This window comes from Macaca thibetana, chromosome 20, assembly GCF_024542745.1.
Source record: "Macaca thibetana thibetana isolate TM-01 chromosome 20, ASM2454274v1, whole genome shotgun sequence".
NCBI classification, from domain to species: domain Eukaryota; kingdom Metazoa; phylum Chordata; class Mammalia; order Primates; family Cercopithecidae; genus Macaca; species Macaca thibetana.
The window spans coordinates 32,367,272-32,388,905 of record NC_065597.1 but is presented as its reverse complement, the minus strand read 5'-3'; the positions used below and the strand labels follow the sequence as shown (position 1 = coordinate 32,388,905).

At 61.5% G+C, this 21,634-nt stretch overlaps 2 protein-coding genes across 51 annotated transcripts in view; both read left to right on the top strand.

Annotated features, from left to right (window-relative positions):
• Nucleotides 1-21,634, top strand: part of ANKRD11 (ankyrin repeat domain containing 11) — a 113,644-nt gene that overhangs the window by 64,612 nt on the left and 27,398 nt on the right. Inside the window, exons 3-4 of the mRNA XM_050772856.1 lie at nucleotides 9,009-9,147; nucleotides 14,731-14,733. Of these exons, the coding sequence (XP_050628813.1) occupies nucleotides 9,009-9,147; nucleotides 14,731-14,733 (142 nt within the window). The remainder of the gene's footprint in view (nucleotides 1-9,008; nucleotides 9,148-14,730; nucleotides 14,734-21,634) is intronic.
• On the top strand, nucleotides 13,757-21,466 carry LOC126943841 (uncharacterized). 50 transcript variants are annotated; one of them, XM_050772990.1, is made up of 7 exons: nucleotides 13,757-18,137; nucleotides 18,358-18,468; nucleotides 18,599-18,642; nucleotides 18,731-18,774; nucleotides 19,082-19,146; nucleotides 19,323-19,366; nucleotides 19,410-21,466. In XM_050772990.1, exons 1-7 carry the CDS (start codon nucleotides 17,801-17,803, stop codon nucleotides 19,797-19,799), a joined length of 1,035 nt encoding a protein of 344 aa, XP_050628947.1. In that variant the 5' UTR covers nucleotides 13,757-17,800; the 3' UTR covers nucleotides 19,800-21,466. The 50 variants fall into 50 exon arrangements, with proteins under 50 accessions (XP_050628947.1, XP_050628934.1, XP_050628914.1 ...); XM_050772977.1 differs by having other exon boundaries at nucleotides 18,950-19,146; XM_050772957.1 differs by having other exon boundaries at nucleotides 18,818-19,146.

The window sequence follows — 21,634 nt, the reverse complement described above, 5'->3', positions numbered from 1 at the left end:
GGCAGACCCCCCACACACAGGCAGACCCCCCACACACAGGCAGACCCCACACACAGGCCCCCCCCCCCCCCACACAGGCAGACCCCCCCCCCACACAGGCAGACCCCCCCCACACAGGCAGACCCCCCCACACAGGCAGACCCCCCACACACAGGCAGACCCCCCACACACAGGCCCCCCCCCCCCCCACACAGGCACCCCCCCCCCCACACAGGCCCCCCCCCCCACACACAGGCAGACCCCCCCACACACAGGCAGACCCCCCACACACAGGCAGACCCCCCCACACACAGGCAGACCCCCCCCACACAGGCAGACCCCCCACACAGGCAGAGACCCCCCACACAGGCAGACCCCCCACACAGGCCCCCCCCCACACAGGCAGACCCCCCCACACAGGCAGACCCCCCCACACAGGCAGACCCCCCACACACAGGCCCCCCCCCCCACACACAGGCCCCCCCCCCACACAGGCCCCCCCCCCCCCGCACACAGGCCGACCCCCCACACACAGGCCGACCCCCCACACACAGGCCGACCCCCCACACACAGGCCGACCCCCCCCCACACAGGCAGACCCCCCACACAGGCAGACCCCACACACAGGCCGACCCCACACACACAGGCCGACCCCCCACACACAGGCAGACCCCCCACACAGGCAGACCCCACACAGGCCGACCCCCCACACACAGGCAGATCCCACACACAGGCAGACCCCACACAGGCCCACCCCACACAGGCCGACCCCCCACACAGGCAGATCCCCCCCCACAGGCAGACCCCCCACACAGGCAGACCCCCCATACAAGCTAACCCCACACAGAGGCAGATCCCACACACAGGCCGACCCCCCACACACAGGCCGACCCCCCACACAGGCAGACCCCCGCACACAGGCACATCCCCCACACAGGCAGACCCCCCACACAGGCAGACCCCCCATACAGGCTGACCCCACACAGAGGCAGATCCCACACACAGGCAGACCCCCCCACACAGGCCCCCCCCCCCACACAGGCCGACCCCCCCCCACACAGGCCGACCCCCCACACAGGCCGACCCCACACACAGGCCGACCCCCACACACACAGGCCCCCCCCCCCACACACAGGCAGATCCCCCACACAGGCCCCCCCCCACACACAGGCAGACCCCACACACAGGCAGACCCCCCCCACACAGGCAGACCCCCCACACAGGCAGACCCCCCACACAGGCCCCCCCCCCCACACAGGCTGACCCCACACACAGGCTGACCCCCCCACACAGGCTGACCCCCCCACACAGGCCCCCCCCCCCACACAGGCCCCCCCCCCACACAGGCCCCCCCCCCACACAGGCCCCCCCCCCCCCCCCCCAGGCCCCCCCCCCCCCCCCCCCACACAGGCCCCCCCCCCCCCCACAGGCCCCCCCCCCCCCCACAGGCCCCCCCCACACACAGGCCGACCCCCCCACACACGCAGACCCCCCACACACGCAGACCCCCCCACACAGGCCCCCCCCCCCACACAGGCCGACCCCCCCACACAGGCCCCCCCCCCCACACAGGCCGACCCCCCCCACACAGGCCGACCCCCCCCACACAGGCCGACCCCCCACACACAGGCCGACCCCCCACACACAGGCCGACCCCCACACACAGGCCCCCCCCCCCCCCCACAGGCCCCCCCCCCCACACAGGCCCCCCCCCCCCACACAGGCCCCCCCCCACACAGGCAGACCCCCCCCACACAGGCCCCCCCCCCCCCCACACAGGCCCCCCCCCCACACAGGCAGACCCCCCCCCACACAGGCCCCCCCCCCCACAGGCAGACCCCCCCCACACAGGCCCCCCCCCCCACACAGGCCCCCCCCCCCCCCCACAGGCAGACCCCCCCACACAGGCCCCCCCCCCCCCACACACAGGCAGACCCCCCACACAGGCCCCCCCCCCCCCCCACACACAGGCAGACCCCCCCCCACACAGGCAGACCCCCCCCACACAGGCCCCCCCCCCCAGGCCCCCCCCCACACAGGCCCCCCCCACACACACAGGCCCCCCCCCCCACACACAGGCCGACCCCACACACACAGGCCGACCCCCCCACACAGGCCGACCCCCCACACACAGGCCGACCCCCCCCCCACCCCCCACACACACAGGCAGACCCCCCCCCACACACAGGCCCCCCCCCACACACAGGCCCCCCCCCCACACACAGGCAGACCCCCCCACACACAGGCCCCCCCCCCCCACACACAGGCAGACCCCCCACACACAGGCCGACCCCCCACACACAGGCCCCCCCCCACACCCCCCCCCCCCACAGGCCGACCCCCCCACACACAGGCCGACCCCCCCCACACAGGCCGACCCCCCCCACACACAGGCCGACCCCCCCCACACACAGGCCCCCCCCCCCCCCCACACACCCGACCCCCCCACACACAGGCCCCCCCCCCCCCACACAGGCCGACCCCCCCCACACACAGGCCCCCCCCCCCCCCCACACACAGGCCGACCCCCCCCCCCCCACACCCCCCCCCCCCACACACAGGCCCCCCCCCCCACACACAGGCCCCCCCCCCACACACAGGCCCCCCCCCCCCCACACACAGGCCCCCCCCCACACACAGGCCGACCCCCCCCACACAGGCCGACCCCCCCACACACAGGCCCCCCCCCACACACACGCCGACCCCCGACCCCCAGGCCACACACAGGCCGACCCCCCCCACACAGGCCGACCCCCCCCCACACAGGCCCCCCCCCCCCCCACACCCCCAGACCCCCCCCACAGGCCCCCCCCCCCCCCCACACCAGACCCCCCCCACACAGGCCCCCCCCCCACACAGGCAGACCCCCCCCCCACCCCCCCCCCCCACACAGGCCCCCCCCCCCCACACAGGCAGACCCCCCCCACACAGGCAGACCCCCCCCCCACACACAGACCCCCCCCACACGACCCCCCACACACAGGCCCCCCCCCCCCACACACAGGCCGACCCCCCCACACACAGGCCCCCCCCACACCACAGGCCCCCCCCCCCACACACAGGCCGACCCCCCCACCCCACAGGCCCCCCCCCCACACACAGGCCGACCCCCCCACACACAGGCCGACCCCCCCACACACAGGCAGACCCCCCACACACAGGCCCCCCCCCCCCCACAGGCAGCCACCCCCCCCACACAGGCCGACCCCCCCACACAGGCCGACCCCCCCACACACAGGCCGACCCCCCCACACACAGGCCCCCCCCCCCCCACAGGCCGACCCCCCCCCACACAGGCCCCCCCCCCACACAGGCCCCCCCCCCCCCCCGACCCCCCCAGGCCCCCCCCACACAGGCCCCCCCCCCCCACACAGGCCCCCCCCCCACACAGGCCGACCCCCCCACACAGGCCCCCCCCCCCCCACACAGGCCGACCCCCCCCCCACAGGCCGACACAGGCCGACCCCCCCCCCACCCCCCCCCCCCACACAGGCCGACCCCCCCCCACACAGGCCAGACCCCCCCCCCCCCCCACACACAGGCAGACCCCCCCCACACACAGGCAGACCCCCCCCACACAGGCAGACCCCCCCACACACAGGCAGACCCCAGACCCCCACACACAGGCCCCCCCCCCCCACACAGGCAGACCCCCCACACACAGGCCCCCCCCCCCCCCACACAGGCAGACCCCCCCCCACACAGGCAGACCCCCCCCCCACAGGCAGACCCCCCCCCCCACAGGCCACCACAGGCCCCCCCACACACAGGCAGACCCCACCACCAGGCAGACCCCCACACACAGGCAGACCCCCCCACAGGCAGGACCCCCCCCACACAGGCAGACCCCCACACACACAGGCGACCCCCCCACACACAGGCCCCCCCCCCCACACACAGGCAGACCCCCCCACACACAGGCCCCCCCCCCCCCACACACAGGCAGACCCCCCCCCACACACAGGCCGACCCCCCCACACACAGGCCCCCCCCCACACACAGGCCGACCCCCCCACACACAGGCCGACCCCCCCCACACACAGGCCGACCCCCCCCACACACAGGCCGACCCCCCCCCACACAGGCCCCCCCCCCCCACACAGGCCACCCCCCCCACACAGGCCGACCCCCCCCACACAGGCAGACCCCCCCCCCCACCCCCCCCCACACACAGGCAGACCCCCCCCCACACACAGGCAGACCCCCCCCCACACAGGCAGACCCCCCCCCACACACAGGCCGACCCCCCCCCACACAGGCCGACCCCCCCCCCCCACACAGGCCGACCCCCCCCCCCACACAGGCCGACCCCCCCCACACACAGGCCGACCCCCCCCACACACAGGCGACCCCCCCACACACAGGCAGACCCCCCCACACACAGGCCGACCCCCCCACACACAGGCCGACCCCCCCACACACAGGCCGACCCCCCCACACACAGGCAGACCCCCCCCCCACACACAGGCAGACCCCCCACACACAGGCAGACCCCCCCACACACAGGCAGACCCCCCCACACACAGGCAGACCCCCCCACACACAGGCAGACCCCCCCCACACACAGGCAGACCCCCCACACACAGGCAGACCCCCACACACAGGCAGACCACCCACACACAGGCAGACCCCCACACACAGGCAGACCCCCCACACACAGGCAGACCCCCCACCCAGACCCCCCCCCCCACAGGCAGACCCCCCCCCCCCACAGGCAGACCCCCCCCCCCCACCCCCCAGGCAGACCCCCCCCCCCACAGGCAGAGACCCCCCCCACACACAGGCAGACCCCCCCCACACACAGGCAGACCCCCCCCCCACAGGCAGACCCCCCCCCACACAGGCAGACCCCCCACACACAGGCAGACCCCCCACACACACAGGCAGTTCAGATACCACGGCAGCTGAGCCGGGAATGGAACCGCAGGGGCTGGATGGCATCTCTGTGCTGCAGTCAGTGGACAACACGATTCTCGTTCTTATAAGAAAGATTGAAGGCCGGGCGCGGTGGCTCAAGCCTGTAATCCCAGCACTTTGGGAGGCCGAGGCAGGCGGATCACAAGGTCAGGAGATCGAGACCACAGTGAAACCCCGTCTCTACTAAAAATACAAAAAATTAGCCGGGCGCGGTGGCGGGCGCCTGTAGTCCCAGCTACTCAGGAGGCTGAGGCAGGAGAATGGCGGGAACCCGGGAGGCGGAGCTTGCAGTGAGCCGAGATCGCGCCACTGCACTCCAGCCTGGGCAACAGCGTGAGACTCCGTCTCAAAAAAAAAAAAAAAAAAAAAAAAAGAAAGATTGAGCTCCGGGGAAGGGTATCAACTGGACATGGCCATTTTTCAGTCACTCCAACTTTCTCTTTGCTGTGTGTGTGCTTCCCATGAGTGGAAGTCATGGTGTGATGGAGAATCTGCATGTGACGTGTGCAGAGCCTACCTCGCCAGGTGACCAGCGGGCTGGTGGGCCCGGCAGGGTCTTGTGCCACGGCTGTCACTATCTGGTGGTCCTTGGGGCATAGTGGGGCTTTATAAGAGGTGCCTGATAAGGATTGGATTTAATGTTTGAGGTATTTGCATTTAGAAAATGAGAACATTCTGTAGCACGTGCAGGTGGTTCCTGCCAACAGTCCTCTTGTGCTGGTGAGGAAAGCTCAGAGGGGCCGAAACAGGGCCTGTCCCACCCCAGCTGCCCGGCAGGCTCTGAGCCCAGGTTGATGGCAGCCACCTTCCTGGTGGCTGTGCCACGCTCCCCGTTCTGGGCAGCTGGAGGCGAGCCTTGTGTCACACAGGTGCCTTGCCCGTGCGTGCTTTTCCCTCCACAGCTCGTTGAGGTGTAAGGAGCTGGGAGGTGAAAAAGAAACTTGTGAGCTTTTAAAGTGAACTATAGATATGCATTATTATAACTGGTAATTTCATCTGTAAAACCTGGGATAATCACCACCCAGGTGAGAATACACAATATTCCAGAGTCCTCGGGGCCTTCAGTAACGTTCCCCATTCCAAAAGTCACCTCTGCCCTGACTTCTGTCTCCACTGGTAGGTTTTGGCTGTTGAGATTTCCGTGGGAGACACTGGTTGCTCCACAGTGTCTGACTTGCAGGATTTTGCTACTGTTGGCATTTGGCATTCTCTCCCTTTGTGACTGTGGTCATGCCCAGCATTTGTGGGCCCTTCTGTCAATGAGCCAGTGTGCCCCAAGAACCACCAGGGAACCCGCATCCCTGCCAGCGCTCAGTGTGTGGGCCTGACGTCAGCAACGCTGACAGGTGTGTGGACGGGCACGTGGACGGGCATGTGGTGACGTCACATGGTGGTGTGGTGTGTGTTTTCTTCTGGTGGTGAACATGTCCTCCTGTGCTGTCTTCTAGAAGCTTCCATGTGTGAAGAAAGGGATTGAGCCCAGTCTGATTCCAGAGGAGGGCTTCTCTTTGGGGTACAGATATTCCCAGCTTGGTTGCCAGATGCATCTGCCACTGTATGCATAGGGCTGCTCCACGAGGCTGCACACACCTCCTGTGTTTATTGCGCGCACCCCTGGTGTTTACTGTGCACATCACGTTTTCATGGCGCTCACCCTTGGAGTTTATGCTATGCACCCCCCTTTCCATGGTGCGTACACCGTGTTCATGGTGCACACCCCATGTTTATGGTACACACCCCCCGTGTTCACGGCTCACATCCCCGGCGGTATTCCATTTGTATTCTAGAATTGTTCATTTGCCTTTGGACGGGCAGTTTAGTTGTGTCATTTTTTGTATTACGAACAAAACAGCCTTTGAACAGCCTTGTGCTTGTTTGTGAACGCGTCACGGGAAACGCACCCGCAGCTCTCCCTCGAAGCCTCGCCGCGTTTGCTGGGGTCTGCCGAGCCTGTCTTCTCCCAGCTGTCCTGGTGGAGGTGCTGGTGTGCATCTCCTCGTGGCTGTCATTTGCATTTTCCTGATGAGAAACACCGTTTCGGGTGTCCATTGTCTATTTGGGTATTTCCTTTAGTGAAGTGCCTGGCGGAGGTTCCTGTAGGCAGTCTTGCCTTGACCGTGGCCCTGAGGACAGTGTTCCTTCTGTCCAGGCTCCCGGAGGCCTTGATCAGTTTGGGGCTTTCCTCCCACATCACAAAACTGTGGAATTTCATCACAGGCCTTTTCTGGAGCTGTTGAAATGAGCACATGGTTTTCCTTCCTTTATTTTCTTAGTGTGGTGAAATACATTGCTTTTTAAATTTCTTGCATTCTCAAATCTGTTCTTGTTCCTATCATTTGTGTTATCTTTTTATATATATCCTGTCTGTGTTCATAAAGTATGTTGGTTTATAATTTTCTTAGTGTAGAATGCCCTCATCAGGTTCTGAAATGCAGGTTATGGTGGCCTCTTCACATGTGTAGTAGAACCCACCCCTCATCAGGTTCTGAAATTAGCGTTATGGTGGCCTCTCTTCAGATGTCTGATGGAACCCACACACTGGGCCAGGGGTGTTCTCGGAGGAAGGAGTTTAAGATTGGGGCTTCTTCCTGGTGTGTGCCATTCTTTCCTGTCATTCCCCGGCCCCGAGGAGGATGCCTCTCACATTCCAGGTGGGGACTGCACTCCAAGGGGGCCATAGAAAAGCTCAGTGGAGCTGCAGCCAGGCAGCAGATGAGCTGCATCTGGGCACCCAGGCCGAGGGCCGGAAGGACCTGCACTGCTGGGGTGGGTGTTGCGTTCCTGAGGCCCCATCTCCCCGGAGACCTGTCTGGCACCCTCCTCCTGTCCCCGTGTCTCACTGGAGAGGTGGGCACATTGCCATGGCTCTGGTCTGCTTGGCAGCTTCTCTGTAACTCCATTTGCCCTGTGAGCTTGCAGCATGTTCTCGAAAGCGCTCTCCTGGTCACTCAGGGGTGTCTCTGGTTAACTGCCAGGTTTGGTGGATGCAGTGTTGATCAGTCAAGCTAGAAGATGCATCTGGGTCCCGGGAGGCAGGACCGTGGCTGGGGATGCTTGGGCTTCTCCCAGGGACAGTTGGGCATCTCAGCCCTGGAGCAGCTGAGGCCTCCAGTGTGCTGAAGGCACCGCTGACCACTGCACACGGTATTTGCCGGCAGCTTCCCTAGGGAAAGTTCCAGAAAGAAGGCTTACTGATGGGGAGAGGGGCTGTGTGTGTCGCACCGTCTGCCTCCCCACGTCCCGAGTGCTGTGTGCGTCACACAGGCTCCCTTCCCCATCCCCAGGGCACGTCTTCCAGCCAGTGGATTATGCCATTGAGGCAGTGCTTGCTCAAGGCCAACCTTGGGGCCAGGGCTGGATGGAGTTGGGGCTTCACAGTCCCTGCCCTGCTTCTTGCCTGGTGGGTGGGCCCTGCATTTAGGCCTGCGAGGGGCTCTGCTACCCCACAGGGACTCCTTCCTGGAGCTCCAGGGAGGGCAGAGATGGGGCTAGGGGCTGCTCAGTGGCCTCTGGAACAGTGGAAAAGTCCATGTTCAGGAATGGAAAAGGCAAAACTACAGCACAGCCAGTGTGAAACAGGCAGAGGAAGACGTGCTCTGACAGAACTCAGAACTCAGGCTACAGGGAGCCACACCCGGCCACTCACCTGAAGACATGCCCCCCCCCGAGACCCTGCTGGCCTTCACTCCACAGGAGGCTCCTGATGGGAACTTGGCTGTGTGTGGCAGCGCCACTCTTTTGGGAAGGCAAAGCCCTTGTTTTCCTCATTGTTCAGTACCTCCCAGAAAGGCAGGAGTGGAGTGGGAGGTAGCACGTGTCTGTCTCCTCTGCTTTCTCCACACACACACCAGTGATTTCCTGAGCGTCCCTCTGGTGTGCAGGATGAGAAATGGGCCGGAATCAGGGCTGAGCCACAGCCCGGCCCCAGGCTTCTGGGGAAGGTCCTGCGGTCCGTGACCCGCCTCACACATCACACAGCCACACCCTGGGCGCAGGGAGGGGGCTCGCTGCCCAGATAAGAGATTTGCTTCTCCTGGCACATGAAACCAAATCTTGAGAGCTTAAGAATGTAATTTGGGAATCACGATTGAATGTATCCCTTTCTTTTCTAGGATAAAGATAAAGTTTCTCTAACCAAGACCCCAAAACTGGAGCGTGGCGATGGCGGGAAGGAGGTGAGGGAGCGAGCCAGCAAGCGGAAGCTGCCCTTCACTGCGGGCGCCAATGGGGAGCAGAAGGACTCGGACACAGGTACCAGCCCGCGGCCCCTCCTGCACTCAGCCCTCCACAGGCTGCCCGGAGCAGCCCAGGCAGGGTGTCCCCAGTCCCCGCACCTCCAGCTTTGCACTGGGACCCACGGTAGCACCCTGCACGCCGTCTAGGCAAGGGGCAGCAGGGGCGGGGCACAGGCCCCCACGTGCCACCTCCTCTTCACCCGAGGCTCAGGCCCCCGGGGCTGATTGGAGAGCTTCACTCTCGGGTCCCACACGTGTGGAGATGCACCCGGTGCGTGTCCAGCCCTGGGCGAGGTATAGGGCTTCTGACCTGTGGGTCTTCTGACAGCTGGACACAGGAGGGAGACAGTGGTTCCCCTCAGGGCCACAAAGGTACAGGAAGAAGCTCCATTGCTTGTAGTAAAAACCAAAGGGAGCCCTAAAAGTGAGCAGGAGGCAGGGAAGTCTTCCCAAGCGCAGGTGGGATCTAAGGCTGCAGAGCAGGAATGCGTGTGCTGTGTGCATGTGCCTATGCCAGAGTGTGTACCTGTGTGTATGTGTGCCCGTGTGTGCCTGTGTGTGTGCACGCCTGTGTGTGTGCCCATGGGCACATGCCCGTGTATCTGTACATGTGCCCGTATGTGCCCATGTATGTGCTTGTGTGTGTACCCGTGTATGTGCTTGTGTGTGTACCCGTGTGTGTGTACCCATGGGCACATGCCCATGTATCTGTGTACATGTGCCTGTGTGTGCCCATGTGCTTGTATGTGTACCCGTGTGTGTGCATGTGTGTGTGTACCCGTGTGTGCCTGTGTATGTGCCTGTATGTGCGCCTGTGTATGCCCATGTGTGTGCCTATGTATGTGTGCTTGTGTGTGCCCATGTGTGTGCCTGTGTATATGTGCGCCCATGTGTGTGTTCCTGTGTGTGCCCATGTATGTGTGCTTGTGTGTGCCTGTGTATATGTGCGCCCATGTGCATATGTCTGTGTGCCTGTATGTGCCCATGTGTGCGTGTTCATACCTGTGTGCCCGTGTGTGCCCATGTGCAAGCCCGTGTGTGTTCATGTGCACACACTCCTAGCGGGTTCAGCGCCTCCTGCAGTGCCCCTTCCAGTGGATTCTGTCTTGAGCTGCTCAGCGGGGAGCCCAGGCCTCTGTGCTGGCCGTGCTTGTTCTTTGGTGATTCTTGTGTCCAGAGGCCTCCTTGTCCTCCTGGTCATTCAGCTTCTCTCCAGCCCTGCTGGGGAAAGTTGGAGGCAGTAGAGCACTAAGCTGGCCACAAAGCCTGGAGTGAACCGGACTGATGTGCTGTGTCAGGCCCTGGGCTCTGTCCCTGGCCTCCTAAGACTCCTTGAGTGCAGCCATAGCACAAGGTGTAGAGGCTGTGCCAGGATGCGGGTTTGAGAGCAGACGGGGAAGTGGTCCAGGTGATGGGGGCTCATGATACTAAGGAGATTGTTGAAGAGGAACAGCAGCAGGCACAGCCGGTAAAGAGGATCCAGGCCCCGGCTTTTGTCAGCACAGCTCAGGAAGCTTCAGCCTTGATGATTGTGTGGCTGCCGCAGGCCCGTGGCCCCTCCTGTCCTATGTGGGGTGCTCCAGGGATGTGCTCGCAGTAGCCAGGTGGAGACTCTGCCGAGTGAAAGGCCAGCGGAGAGGGCTGGTTTTCCCAGGTGGGAAGTGAGGGGCAGGTGCAGTGCCAGGCACATGGCTCCTGTCTCTGGGCCAGCACATCTGGGGACAGGAAGGCTGCAGGGACACCAGCACAGGCCCGGGAGGACTCCTCTTCCCCGCAGCGGACAGCTCCAAGGAAGAACATTGGGAGGCACAGGGAAGTGAGTGGACAGAATGTGTGGACAGGTCCTGCGAGGGACCTCAGCCCCCAGAAGGGAGGGCCTGGGCGACTCCCGGGAGCTCCCAGCGGTGCCGTGTCCTCTCGGGCTTTAGGCCTAGAGAAAATCAGTCCAGTCCTGAAAACCCTGTGCTTGCTCTTTTTGGTCCCACGCGGGTTTTGGTTGTAGAAGGCCGTCACATTGATGCGTAGTTGTTCGCTCTTTGTACAGTGGCCATGTGGAGTTGGCCTCAGACCTTTGAGGTGTTTCTGTGATGTCTCTGGAAGTGTTGCTGAAAGGGTTAATGAGACAAGCATCTGCTTCTGCTTCCTAGGGGAACGATCCCGCTTGGTAAGATGGTGTTCCCAGGGCTACCTGGTGCCCACCCCGTCTGGCTGGTCAGGTCTCTTTGTGGTGGCCGTTTCGTCATCGTGGAGAGAAGCTCTCCCCCAGGGCCCTGCTGTGTTGTCAGAATCTTCCGGGGTCTGTCTGTTGATGGTTAGCGCCTGCCTGGTGCCAGCCCTGCTGGCCCACTGAGGCCGTTCTCACTATCTGTGGGTCCCTGGGATATTTTCTGCCACAGCCCTGAGCGCTCCTGGAACTGTGTGTTGAACACCACGTCCTTTCTCTGTGAGGGGCAGGCCCAGGTGAGGACAGGGTAGGTGAGAATCCCTGTGAGGTGGGAAAACAGTAAAGAACATTTTGAAAATAGAATTTTCCAGGCAAGGACTGTGACAGAAAGACCTAAGAAATATAGTATCTGTCCTCCTGTGTTTATCACCCTTTTGGGGCCAATTTTAATAACTTCTTGTTTAATGTTGCAAAACTAGATTTCCTAGGAAGATTGTTCTGATGTATGAATGTGGAGCATTGCTTATCCTAGAAGCTTGCATTTTAACCAGGACCCTCTTAAAGTAGCGAGTCCACGGCCAGGTGCAGTGGCTCACGCCTGTAATCCCAGTACTTTGGGAGGCCGAGGTGGGTGGATCACAAGGTCAGGAGTTCGAGACCAGCCTGGCCAACATGAAGAAACTATACCCCCGTCTCTACTAAAAATACAAAAATTAGCCAAGCGTGATGGCACGCGCCTGTAATCCCAGCTACTCAGGAGGATGAGGCAGGAGAATTGCTTGAACCCAGTAGGTGGAGGTTGCAGTGAGCCACGATTGCACCATTGCACTCCAGCCTGGCGACAGAGCAAGACTCCCTCTCTAAATAAATCAATAGTAGCAAGTCCAACTCCAGTGCGTTCAGCCCCACCCTGGGCCAGGAGGCAGGCTGCTGGGTGCTGTGACTCTCACACACGCTGCACCCCCCTCCTGCCCCCAGAGGAGCAGTTCTTGCTCAGAAATGAGTGGGGTGGAGGGAGAGGTGCACACCTTGGCTGTACCCATCTGGTGGCCACAGCAGGGATGAGAAGAGAAACATTGGTGCAGGGTTGACTGACATGTGACAGACGAGAGACTCTTCTCTGGTCCCCAGGAGTCAGGCCCCTCTGGAGAGGTGTGGGTGCACCGAGGCATCCCTGCCAGGCTCTCCTCCTGCAGTGCCCCTGCAGCGCCCTCTGCTGAGCAGGCGCAGCCAGTGCCCCTTGCCATGGTGGGAGGGATGCAGGGTCACCACCGTCCCAGGTACCTTGGCTGTGTCCAAGTGGGAGAGGCTGGCACACCTCCCTCAGAGACTTCCGTGTTGCCTTGGGGATGGCTTCCCGCCTCCCACACGCGGGGTGGAGTCAGCCCTGCCCGTGGTCCAGTCCCATGGAGATGCAGCCTCTGCAGTGCTTAGTCAGGGCTAGGGGCGGCCTGCCAAGAACAACGTGGTTGTCTGTCGTGAATCAGCGCAGTTTAAAGCAGTCCCCAAGGCTGTGCATCTGCGTGGTCCCTACACAGCGGCCTGGAGGCTGTCCAGGCAGACGTGAGCATGTGACACAATCACCTTTGCACGTTTCAGAGTGCCACGCAGGAGCCTGTCCCAGGACCAGACCTCTGTAAGGGCTGTGGGTGCAGCAAGGAGTGGGAAGGCACCTGCCATGTCCTGGCCCCAAGACAGCTCTGCCCACCGAGCCCTCTCAGACCAGCTTGCCCTGGGACTTTGATCCCATCTTGCCTGCCCTGCTCTGCCTGCCCTGGTTGCCTGGGGCCTCTTGTATCTGCTTTTGAAGTCTGTCCTCTACCACCTCAATGGTGGTCTCAGTTTAAAAACCCTTGTCACTGAAAGCATTCATATTGAATTATATCTGGGATTTGCTTCAAATTATACTACTTTGTCTACTTTTTCATATGTGTAAGTTTTCCCAACACTTAAAAAATCTAAAAGTAGCCAGGCGCAGGCGCTCACACCCTTCTAGCACTTTGGCGGGAGGGTCCCTCGAGGCCAGGAGGTCAAGGCCACAGTGAGCCGTGATTGCGCCACTGCACTCCAGCCTGGGCGACAGAGTGAGACCCTGTCTGTAAAAAATAAAATAGATAAATAAATAATCAGTCAATCAGCGCATGTTTTTGAGGTTGCTGAGCCTCATTGCCTGGCCTCCCTGGGGTTCTGGGGAGCCTCCTGCCCTGCTGTTTCTCCTGCGCCTTCGTCTGTGACCCTGAGTCTCGCTTCTCCCTGCCTAGGACCGCCGGGGTCCTGCTTGTCCTGGGGCAGCTGCGAGGGAGCCCTCGTCAGGAGCGCCGTGGGCCGATGCTGCCTGCCCTCTGCACGTGGATGTTTCTTTGGAACAAGGGGAAAAATTATGATTTTCTTATTTTGTTTTGACCTGTGACTAACACCCTGGTCTCTGGTGCCTGGGGTGTGTGCTCTGCAGTGCTGGCGGGCACATGCTGGCTCCTTCAGCGTTAGGTGCTTGGCACCTTCAGTCTTTTCCTGACGTCATGTTTGTTCCTGGTGCCTCAGATAGGAGATGGCTGCCCTGACGGCTCCTGCTTCCCCGTTCCTGGAGGGAAGACAGACTTAGCCACGGGGGTCTGTGGGATCTTGGAACTCTGAATGCCAGACCTTGCCCAGTGCTAGAGGCGACGCGTGTGTGAAGTGGAAGAGGCTTCTCCCATCCACTCAGCCGCAGTGGACCCGAGCAGGCAGAGAGAGCAGAGTGCAGCAGGGGCCAGGCTGTGCTCGCAGGCAGGGCAGGTGCCTGGAGAGCATGGCACCCCGGGAGCCTCTTGCCAAGTAGGGCGTGTGCACTGCAGTGTGCTGTGGACCGGTGGCCTCACCTCAGTGTCCTGACGAGGGTCCCAAGGCACTCACGTGTGTGGGGATGTTAGCAACACACGGCGGGCAGCCCTGATGCAGTTTCTCACCGAGCACGTAGCAGACCCCATGCACCCCACACAGGGCACAGACCCCACGCACCCTACACAGGGCAGGCACCCACGCAGGGCACAGACCCCACACACCCCACACAGGGCAGGCACCCACACAGGGCACAGACCCCACGCACCCCACACAGGGCACAGACCCTAAGCACCCCACGCAGGGCACGGATCCCACACACTCCTCGCAGGGCAAAGACCCCACGCAGGGCACAGACCCCAAGAACCCCATGCAGGGCACGGATCCCACGCAGGGCAGGGCCAGCCCAAGGCCAGGCCCCTCCCCTGTAGAACTCCTACCAGGCAGGACCAGAGCCACAGTCACTTCCACACCATCTCCTTCCCGAGAAACCTCAGCAGACTCTTCCTCCTTTCCTGGCTACACGGGGGCCCCTGCCGTAGCCTGACCCTCTGCTACCTCCTGAGCCTCAGGAAAGCAAGGTCGGCCTCTGAATACAGAGGACTTCGGTCCTGCCAGAGGGTGCGTGGCCATGGGTGCTGGCATGCAAGCAGCCTGCGGGGAGGCAGAGTGGGGCTGCAGCAAAGGCCGTGGTGGTCGTGGTGAGGGTGGTGGCCAGGTCTTGTTGCCATGGTGAGGATTCTGGGGTCACCCTAAGAGCCACCACATTCAGGCACTCATGAAAAAGCACATCAAAATAAAATATTTTCACATGATGAAGAACTCCGCGTGATTGGTCTCTGGTCCTACTACTTCCCAACCATTTTTCCTCTCTGGATGTAAGCAGTTTCTCACACGTAGGGAAGGTTCTTCCTGTTTAAAATTCCATACTCCCCAAGCTGCAGCAGAGGCCTCCCTGACTCCCCTCAGAAGTGCACTTGGGCCGATAGCCAGGCCCATGTTGTCAACACAACACAGACAAGCTGGGGTCCACCAGACCATCGCAGGCTCAGCGATTTGACAGGACCCCAGGACTCAGGATAAAGGTGGTGGCTGCCGTGGGAGCCGTCAGCTGAGGCGGGGGCGCGCGGGGGCATCTGCTGCCTCGTGGCTCCCTGCGGTGGGACTTTGGGCCCATTTCTCAACCTTTCTGTGCCTCTCAGCCCTTTCATCCGTAAAGCTCTGCTGTGTGAGGAGCTGTGGCCCCTTGACAGAGGAGCCCCCCCCCCGCCCTGTGCTCTCACCGCCTACGCACTCGACCAGGCAGGCCTGTGCCCTGCAGGAGTGACGGACACAACTCAGGCCTCAGTGCAGGTTTGGACGTTGATCTTGTTTATTTTAAAATACCCACGACGCTGTGTGTGTGCAAAGGAGGCCCAGGGTGGGAAGCTGTTCGGTTGTCATCTGAGCCCTTTTGCCGACATTGTTTCCTTCCTTCTTGGCTTCCTGTTCACCATGGTGACAGCTGAATGCTGGTGAAACCACCATGGGGCTTAGACCCTGCTCCTTCCCACCCTTGCCACGTTACCCTGTTTGCCTCCGCAAGCTTCCTGTGGAACCGGTCCTTCCACCCCACCCCGGCCTGGAGATGGGGAAGGCATGGAGGTCGTGCAGGCAAGGGCTGGACGCACAGCCTCATCTCTGTATGACCCCTTCACATATACTACAGAAGAAGCTGAAGCTGAAAGGCCTAAGAGATGACCCCAGCTCCCATCGGCAGGCAGGAGGGCTGAGGTCACGCAGCAGACGGGGTAGGCCCTGTCTTTCTTTAAGTGATCAATAATGGTAACTGACAGAAAGAAGGCAGAAACAGAGAAACCTGGAGATTGGAAGGAGAAGCCATTCTCACCACACACGGTGGCTCACAGGACTCAGTGGGGGCCCTGCCAGCTTCTCTCGTTGGCCCAGGACAGGCTGTGGGGAGCTCCTGTCTTGCTGCCCCGAGGGGGTGTCGGTGGCAGGACTGCTGCGCCCTCGTTTGTGTGAGTTGAGCTCAGTGCTTGGGTGGGAACTTGGTGATCTGGACCATCCGCCTGGTGTAGATGGGCTGTGATTAGACTTCTTGGCCAGAAGTGCTGTATTTCATGGCTATGAACATCCAGATGAGGCCAGATGTTTGGTTTTAGTGAAGTGGACAGAATCTGTGAGCAGCAGCCATGCCACAAAGCTGCACCCGGCCGTGCCCATCCGTTCCATGAGCTGTAACTGCCATTGGCCATGAACTTTCTCTTGTTTGAAAATATCACCATGGAAACATCCCTTTGTGTAGCAGAATCAAGAATGTATTTTGACATCTTTGAGTTTTACGGTGGGATGCGGGAGTCGCACATTTTCCTATGTTGACAGTATCGTGGCCTGTGTCCCCTAAAAGACTTGCTAGAAAAGCCTAGAAATTAGAGGTGCTAAATGATTGATACAAAAGGCATTTGTTCACATGAGTAGCAGAGGCCACATAGCTCCACATCCCTGCGGCCCTACCTCAGGGTCTCTGCGTTGGAGCCCAACCTCAGACCTCCCAGGGAGGTAGAGGAAGGGGCTCTGAGCCCAGACCCCGCGAAAAGCTTGTCCTCTCAAGGAGGCCACACTTCCTGGACACTTTGGGCTATCTCAGCAGACACTGTTCCCCCAGCTAAGAGGGACAGGTACTGATGAGGGGCTTTGAGAGGTCACCACAAAGACTTCTGACCCAGTCCTGCCCTCCGGTGGGGCTGGCATCTGTATTTCCATCGTTGCTGGAAATGCCCCGCTCTCCCTGAGGCCCCCACCACCACAAAAGCAAACCCTCCCTGGAGAGACACACCGTCCTCATCCAGGCCTCGCGGCTCCGAGTGCAGACAGACGAAGAGCCCGGTTGGAATTACAGACGTTGAGGAAGAAAGCTGTCCTGAGAGAGTCAGCAGGGGTCAGCCCCAGGGACCTCACATGCTGGGATGGTTAAGTGCACAGTATCCATCGGAGGATTTAAAACCATCGAGTATCATGCAGATGTTTCTAAAGCATATGGAATATCTGGAAATGAAAACTAGAATCACTGAAATAAAAAACCCAGTGGGCAGATGATGTAGCTTATTAGACACAACCTAAGAAAGTATTGGTGAGGCCGGGCGCGGTGGCTCAAGCCTGTAATCCCAGCACTTTGGGAGGCTGAGGCGGGTGAATCACGAGGTCAGGAGATCGAGACTATCCTGGCTAACATGGTGAAACCCCGTCTCTACTAAAAATACAAAAAACTAGCCGGGTGTGGTGGTGGGCGCCTGTAGTCTCAGCCACTTGGGAGGCTGAGGCGGGAGAATGGCGTGAACCCGGGAGGCGGAGCTTGCAGTGAGCCGAGATCACGCCACTGCACTCCAGCCTGGGAGACACAGCGAGACTCCGTCTCAAAAAAAAAAAAAAAAAAGAAAGTATTGGTGAATTGGAAGTTCTAACAAAAGAAATTGCCTAAACTGGAGCACAGAATGAAAATGAGACAGGAAGCCCGCAGGAAGCGGGGAGCTGTGGAGGAGAGAATGCAGCTCAACAGGCATCTCGGCAGAGGAGAGAGCAGGGCAGGGAGACGGTGGCTTTTCAAGGTTCATAAAAACACAAGCCTCAAATTCAAGAAGTATAATGAATTATAAGCAGGAGAAAGAACAGTAATTACACATTTAATATGACATTTCAATATGACTCTGACATGAAGTTTTCACAACAGCAAAGGGAGGATGTTAAAAGCAGCCAGATGTGGTGGCACAGCCACCCATGGTCCCAGCTACTCTGGAGGCTGAAGTGGGAGGGCCGCTTGAGCCTGGGAGGTGGAGGCTGTGGTGAGCTGAGATTGCGCCACTGCCTCCATCCTTGGCTACAGAGTGAGACCTTGTTTAAAAAAAAAAAAAAAAGGCAGCCAGATAGAGAAGACACTCCCTGCAGAGCACCGCCAGGCGAGTCACAGCTCCCACATCCCACCTGCACAGAGCACCCCCAGAAAGGTCACAGCCCCCCCATCCCACCTGCACAGAACACTCCCAGGCGAGTCACAGCCCCCCATCGCACCTGCACAGAGCACCCCCAGGCGAGTCACAGCTCCCACATCCCACCTGCACAGAGCACCCCCAGGCGAGTCACAGCTCCCACATCCCACCTGCACAGAGCACCCCCAGGAAGGTCACAGCCCCCCCCATCCCACCTGCACAGAGCACCCCCAGGAAGGTCACAGCTCCCACATCCCACCTGCACAGAGCACCCCCAGGAAGGTCACAGCCCCCCCATCCCACCTGCACAGAGCACCCCCAGGAAGGTCACAGCTCCCCCATCGCACCTGCACAGAGCACCCCCAGAAAGGTCACAGCCCCCCCATCGCACCTGCACAGAGCACTCCCAGGTGAGTCACAGCCCCCCATCCCACCTGCACAGAGCACTCCCAGGTGAGTCACAGCCCCCCATCGCACCTGCACAGAGCACTCCCAGGAAGGTCACAGCCCCCCCATCCCACCTGCACAGAGCACCCCCAGGAAGGTCACAACCCCCCCATCGCACCTGCACAGAGCACCCCCAGGAAGGTCACAGCCCCCGCATCGCACCTGCACGGAGCACCCCCAGAAAGGTCACAACCGCCCCATCACACCTGCACAGAGCACCCCCAGGAAGGTCACAGCCCCCCATCCCACCTGCACAGAGCACCCCCAGGAAGGTCACAGCCCCCCCATCCCACCTGCACAGAGCACCCCCAGGAAGGTCACAGCCCCCCCATCCCACCTGCACAGAGCACCCCCAGGAAGGTCACAGCCCCCCCATCCCACCTGCACAGAGCACCCCCAGGAAGGTCACAGCCCCCCCATCCCACCTGCACAGAGCACCCCCAGGAAGGTCACAGCCCCCCCATCCCACCTGCACAGAGCACCCCCAGGAAGGTCACAGCCCCCCCATCCCACCTGCACAGAGCACCCCCAGGAAGGTCACAGCCCCCCCATCCCACCTGCACAGAGCACCCCCAGGAAGGTCACAGCCCCCCCATCCCACCTGCACAGAGCACCCCCAGGAAGGTCACAGCCCCCACATCCCACCTGCACAGAGCACCCCCAGGAAGGTCACAGCCCCCGCATCGCACCTGCACAGAGCACCCCCAGAAAAGGTCACAGCCCCCCCATCCCACCTGCACAGAGCACTCCCAGGAAGGTCACAGCCCCCCATCGCACCTGCACAGAGCACCCCCAGAAAGGTCACAGCCCCCCCATCCCACCTGCACAGAGCACTCCCAGGAAGGTCACAGCCCCCCATCGCACCTGCACAGAGCACCCCCAGAAAGGTCACAGCCCCCCCATCCCACCTGCACAGAGCACCCCCAGGAAGGTCACAGCCCCCCATCCCACCTGCACAGAGCCAGGTGCTGCTGCCATTTGCCCAGGAAGCTCACCTCCAGTCTCTCTGCTGCCTCAGAAAGGCCTTGGCTGGATGCAGGGGCAGGAAGTGGGCTCCAGCTCCCAAAAGCGTCATCCACTGTAGCCCCTGCTGCCCCAGGCCAAGGCCATGCTCCAGCAGCAGGAAAGGGCTCATGGCGGGGGAGGTCTCAGCTCTGTGCTGAGGAGGGGACGGTTCTGTGGAATCTCCCATTGGCCAGCGGGGTACTGGGGTGCTGCCAACCTCAGAGGGCTGGCAAGGTGGATGTGGTTTGAAGAAAGGTCCTACAGGCCTTGTTTCTTAAAGATGAGGTGGGTGGCCGCCCAGGCTCAGGTCAGTGGACAGAGGTGCCACCGCCGACACGCTTGACTTGGGAAGATTCAGCCTTTCCTGGCGCCCTCCATGGCTCTCCCTGGACTTCTGCCCTCAGCCCCAGGCTGCCTGAGCCCATAAAGCCCTCAGAGCCTGCAGGCCATTTTCCGACTGCGGAGCAGGAGTGGAAGGGGGCTTCTGAGTCCTGTGGAGTTGCTCCCACCCCCCACCCGGGGCCACATCTGCCTGTAGCTGGGACTCAGTCCCTAGACCTGCATGTTTTCCACTTTGCAACTTGGTGAATACCATTTGGAATTCATAGAAATTGTATTTGACTTCTATTCGGACAGTGGAGACAGGAAATTTGCAGAATGCTGCAGGAACTTGCTGGTTGTTGCTCGGGGTTCTCCAGATGCTCTCAGCCTTTTGTTCCCTGCAGACAACACCCCACACCCGCCGTGCTCTGCACTGTGTGGAGGGGCAGGGAGCAGGTTTTGCAGCCTCTCCTCTCAGAGGGGCCTTTCTCAGGGGCACACAGCTCCAGGTCAGCCCAGGCCTGGGGTAGGAGGGGCAGGCAGGCAGTGCATGACCCCCTGCAGGACCCACTTCTGTGGCGCCTGACAGTGCAGGTGCCCGCGGCGTGTGTGCACATCAGGGACCCGCTCAACTGCTCTCAGACCGTGGTGTCGCAGGGCTGGAATGGAGAGCAGGCATTGTTGAGCCGCAGGCTGTGGCACACGGGGGTCTCTCTCCGTGGGTGGGGCTTTCCTTCTATCCCAGAAGCCCCTGGAGTGGGCAGTGTCTCGGACCTGACAGACATGCAGGTTTGCTGGGCTCTGGAGCTCGGGTGGTGTCTGGTACGTGTTGTGGGCCTCGTGGATGCTCGTAGCTGCAGGTGCTTGTTTCACAGTGGAGAAATTGGCATCCTGGGAGATCTGGTTTCATACTGGACTTTTGTTGTGTCAGGACAAGTACAGCGTCTTGTTTCGGGACTGGGAGAAAAGCTGCTGCTTCCTGGGAGCAAGCTCTTCCTGAGTCAGGGCAGAGCGAGGTCCCTGTGGTGGCTCCAGGCACCAGAATTCACCAGGAGGTTGGCAGCACCTTCCATGCAAATTTTTGGGAGCCCTGTAAAGCTGACCTGGCCACGTGAGGGAAGCCAACTCAGTCTTTCTTCACCAAAGCTCAGAGCAGAAGCAGGAGGGCCTGGTGAGGAGCGGGAGGGATGTGGCCCTGACCCTTAGGCTCGGGCCCTGGAGCCCACCCAGGAAGTCACTGGGGCACTGAGTCCTGCCCAGTCTGCACACACAGGGTGTGGGCTGCACCTGAGATGGCTGCCCTGCAGGAGCGGGACACGTTCTGTTTGCCATAGAAAGCAGCTCTTCACTGCCCCTCAGAGGGGGTGCAGCGTGGTCTCCTGGCCTGCCACTCTAAAGCCTGACTTCTAAGGAACACCTTTGCCTCTGCCTGTTCCCCTGACACACACCTCCTAGGATCCTTTGATAACTTAAGAGCATGGTAACATCTGCATTTTGGGATCTGAACATACCACAGCCCCAACACCGCCCCAGCTCCTCCCTCCGGAGTCCCAACACCGCCCCAGCTCCTCTCCCTGCAGCCCCAACACCGCCCCAGCTCCTCCCTCCACACCCCAACTCTGCCCCAGCTCCTCCCTCCGTAGCCCCAACTCCGCCCCAGCTCCTCCCTCCGCAGCCCCAACACCGCCCCAGCTCCTCCCTCCACAGCCCCAACACCGCCCCACCTCCTCCCTCCGCAGCCCCAACTCCGCCCCAGCTCCTCT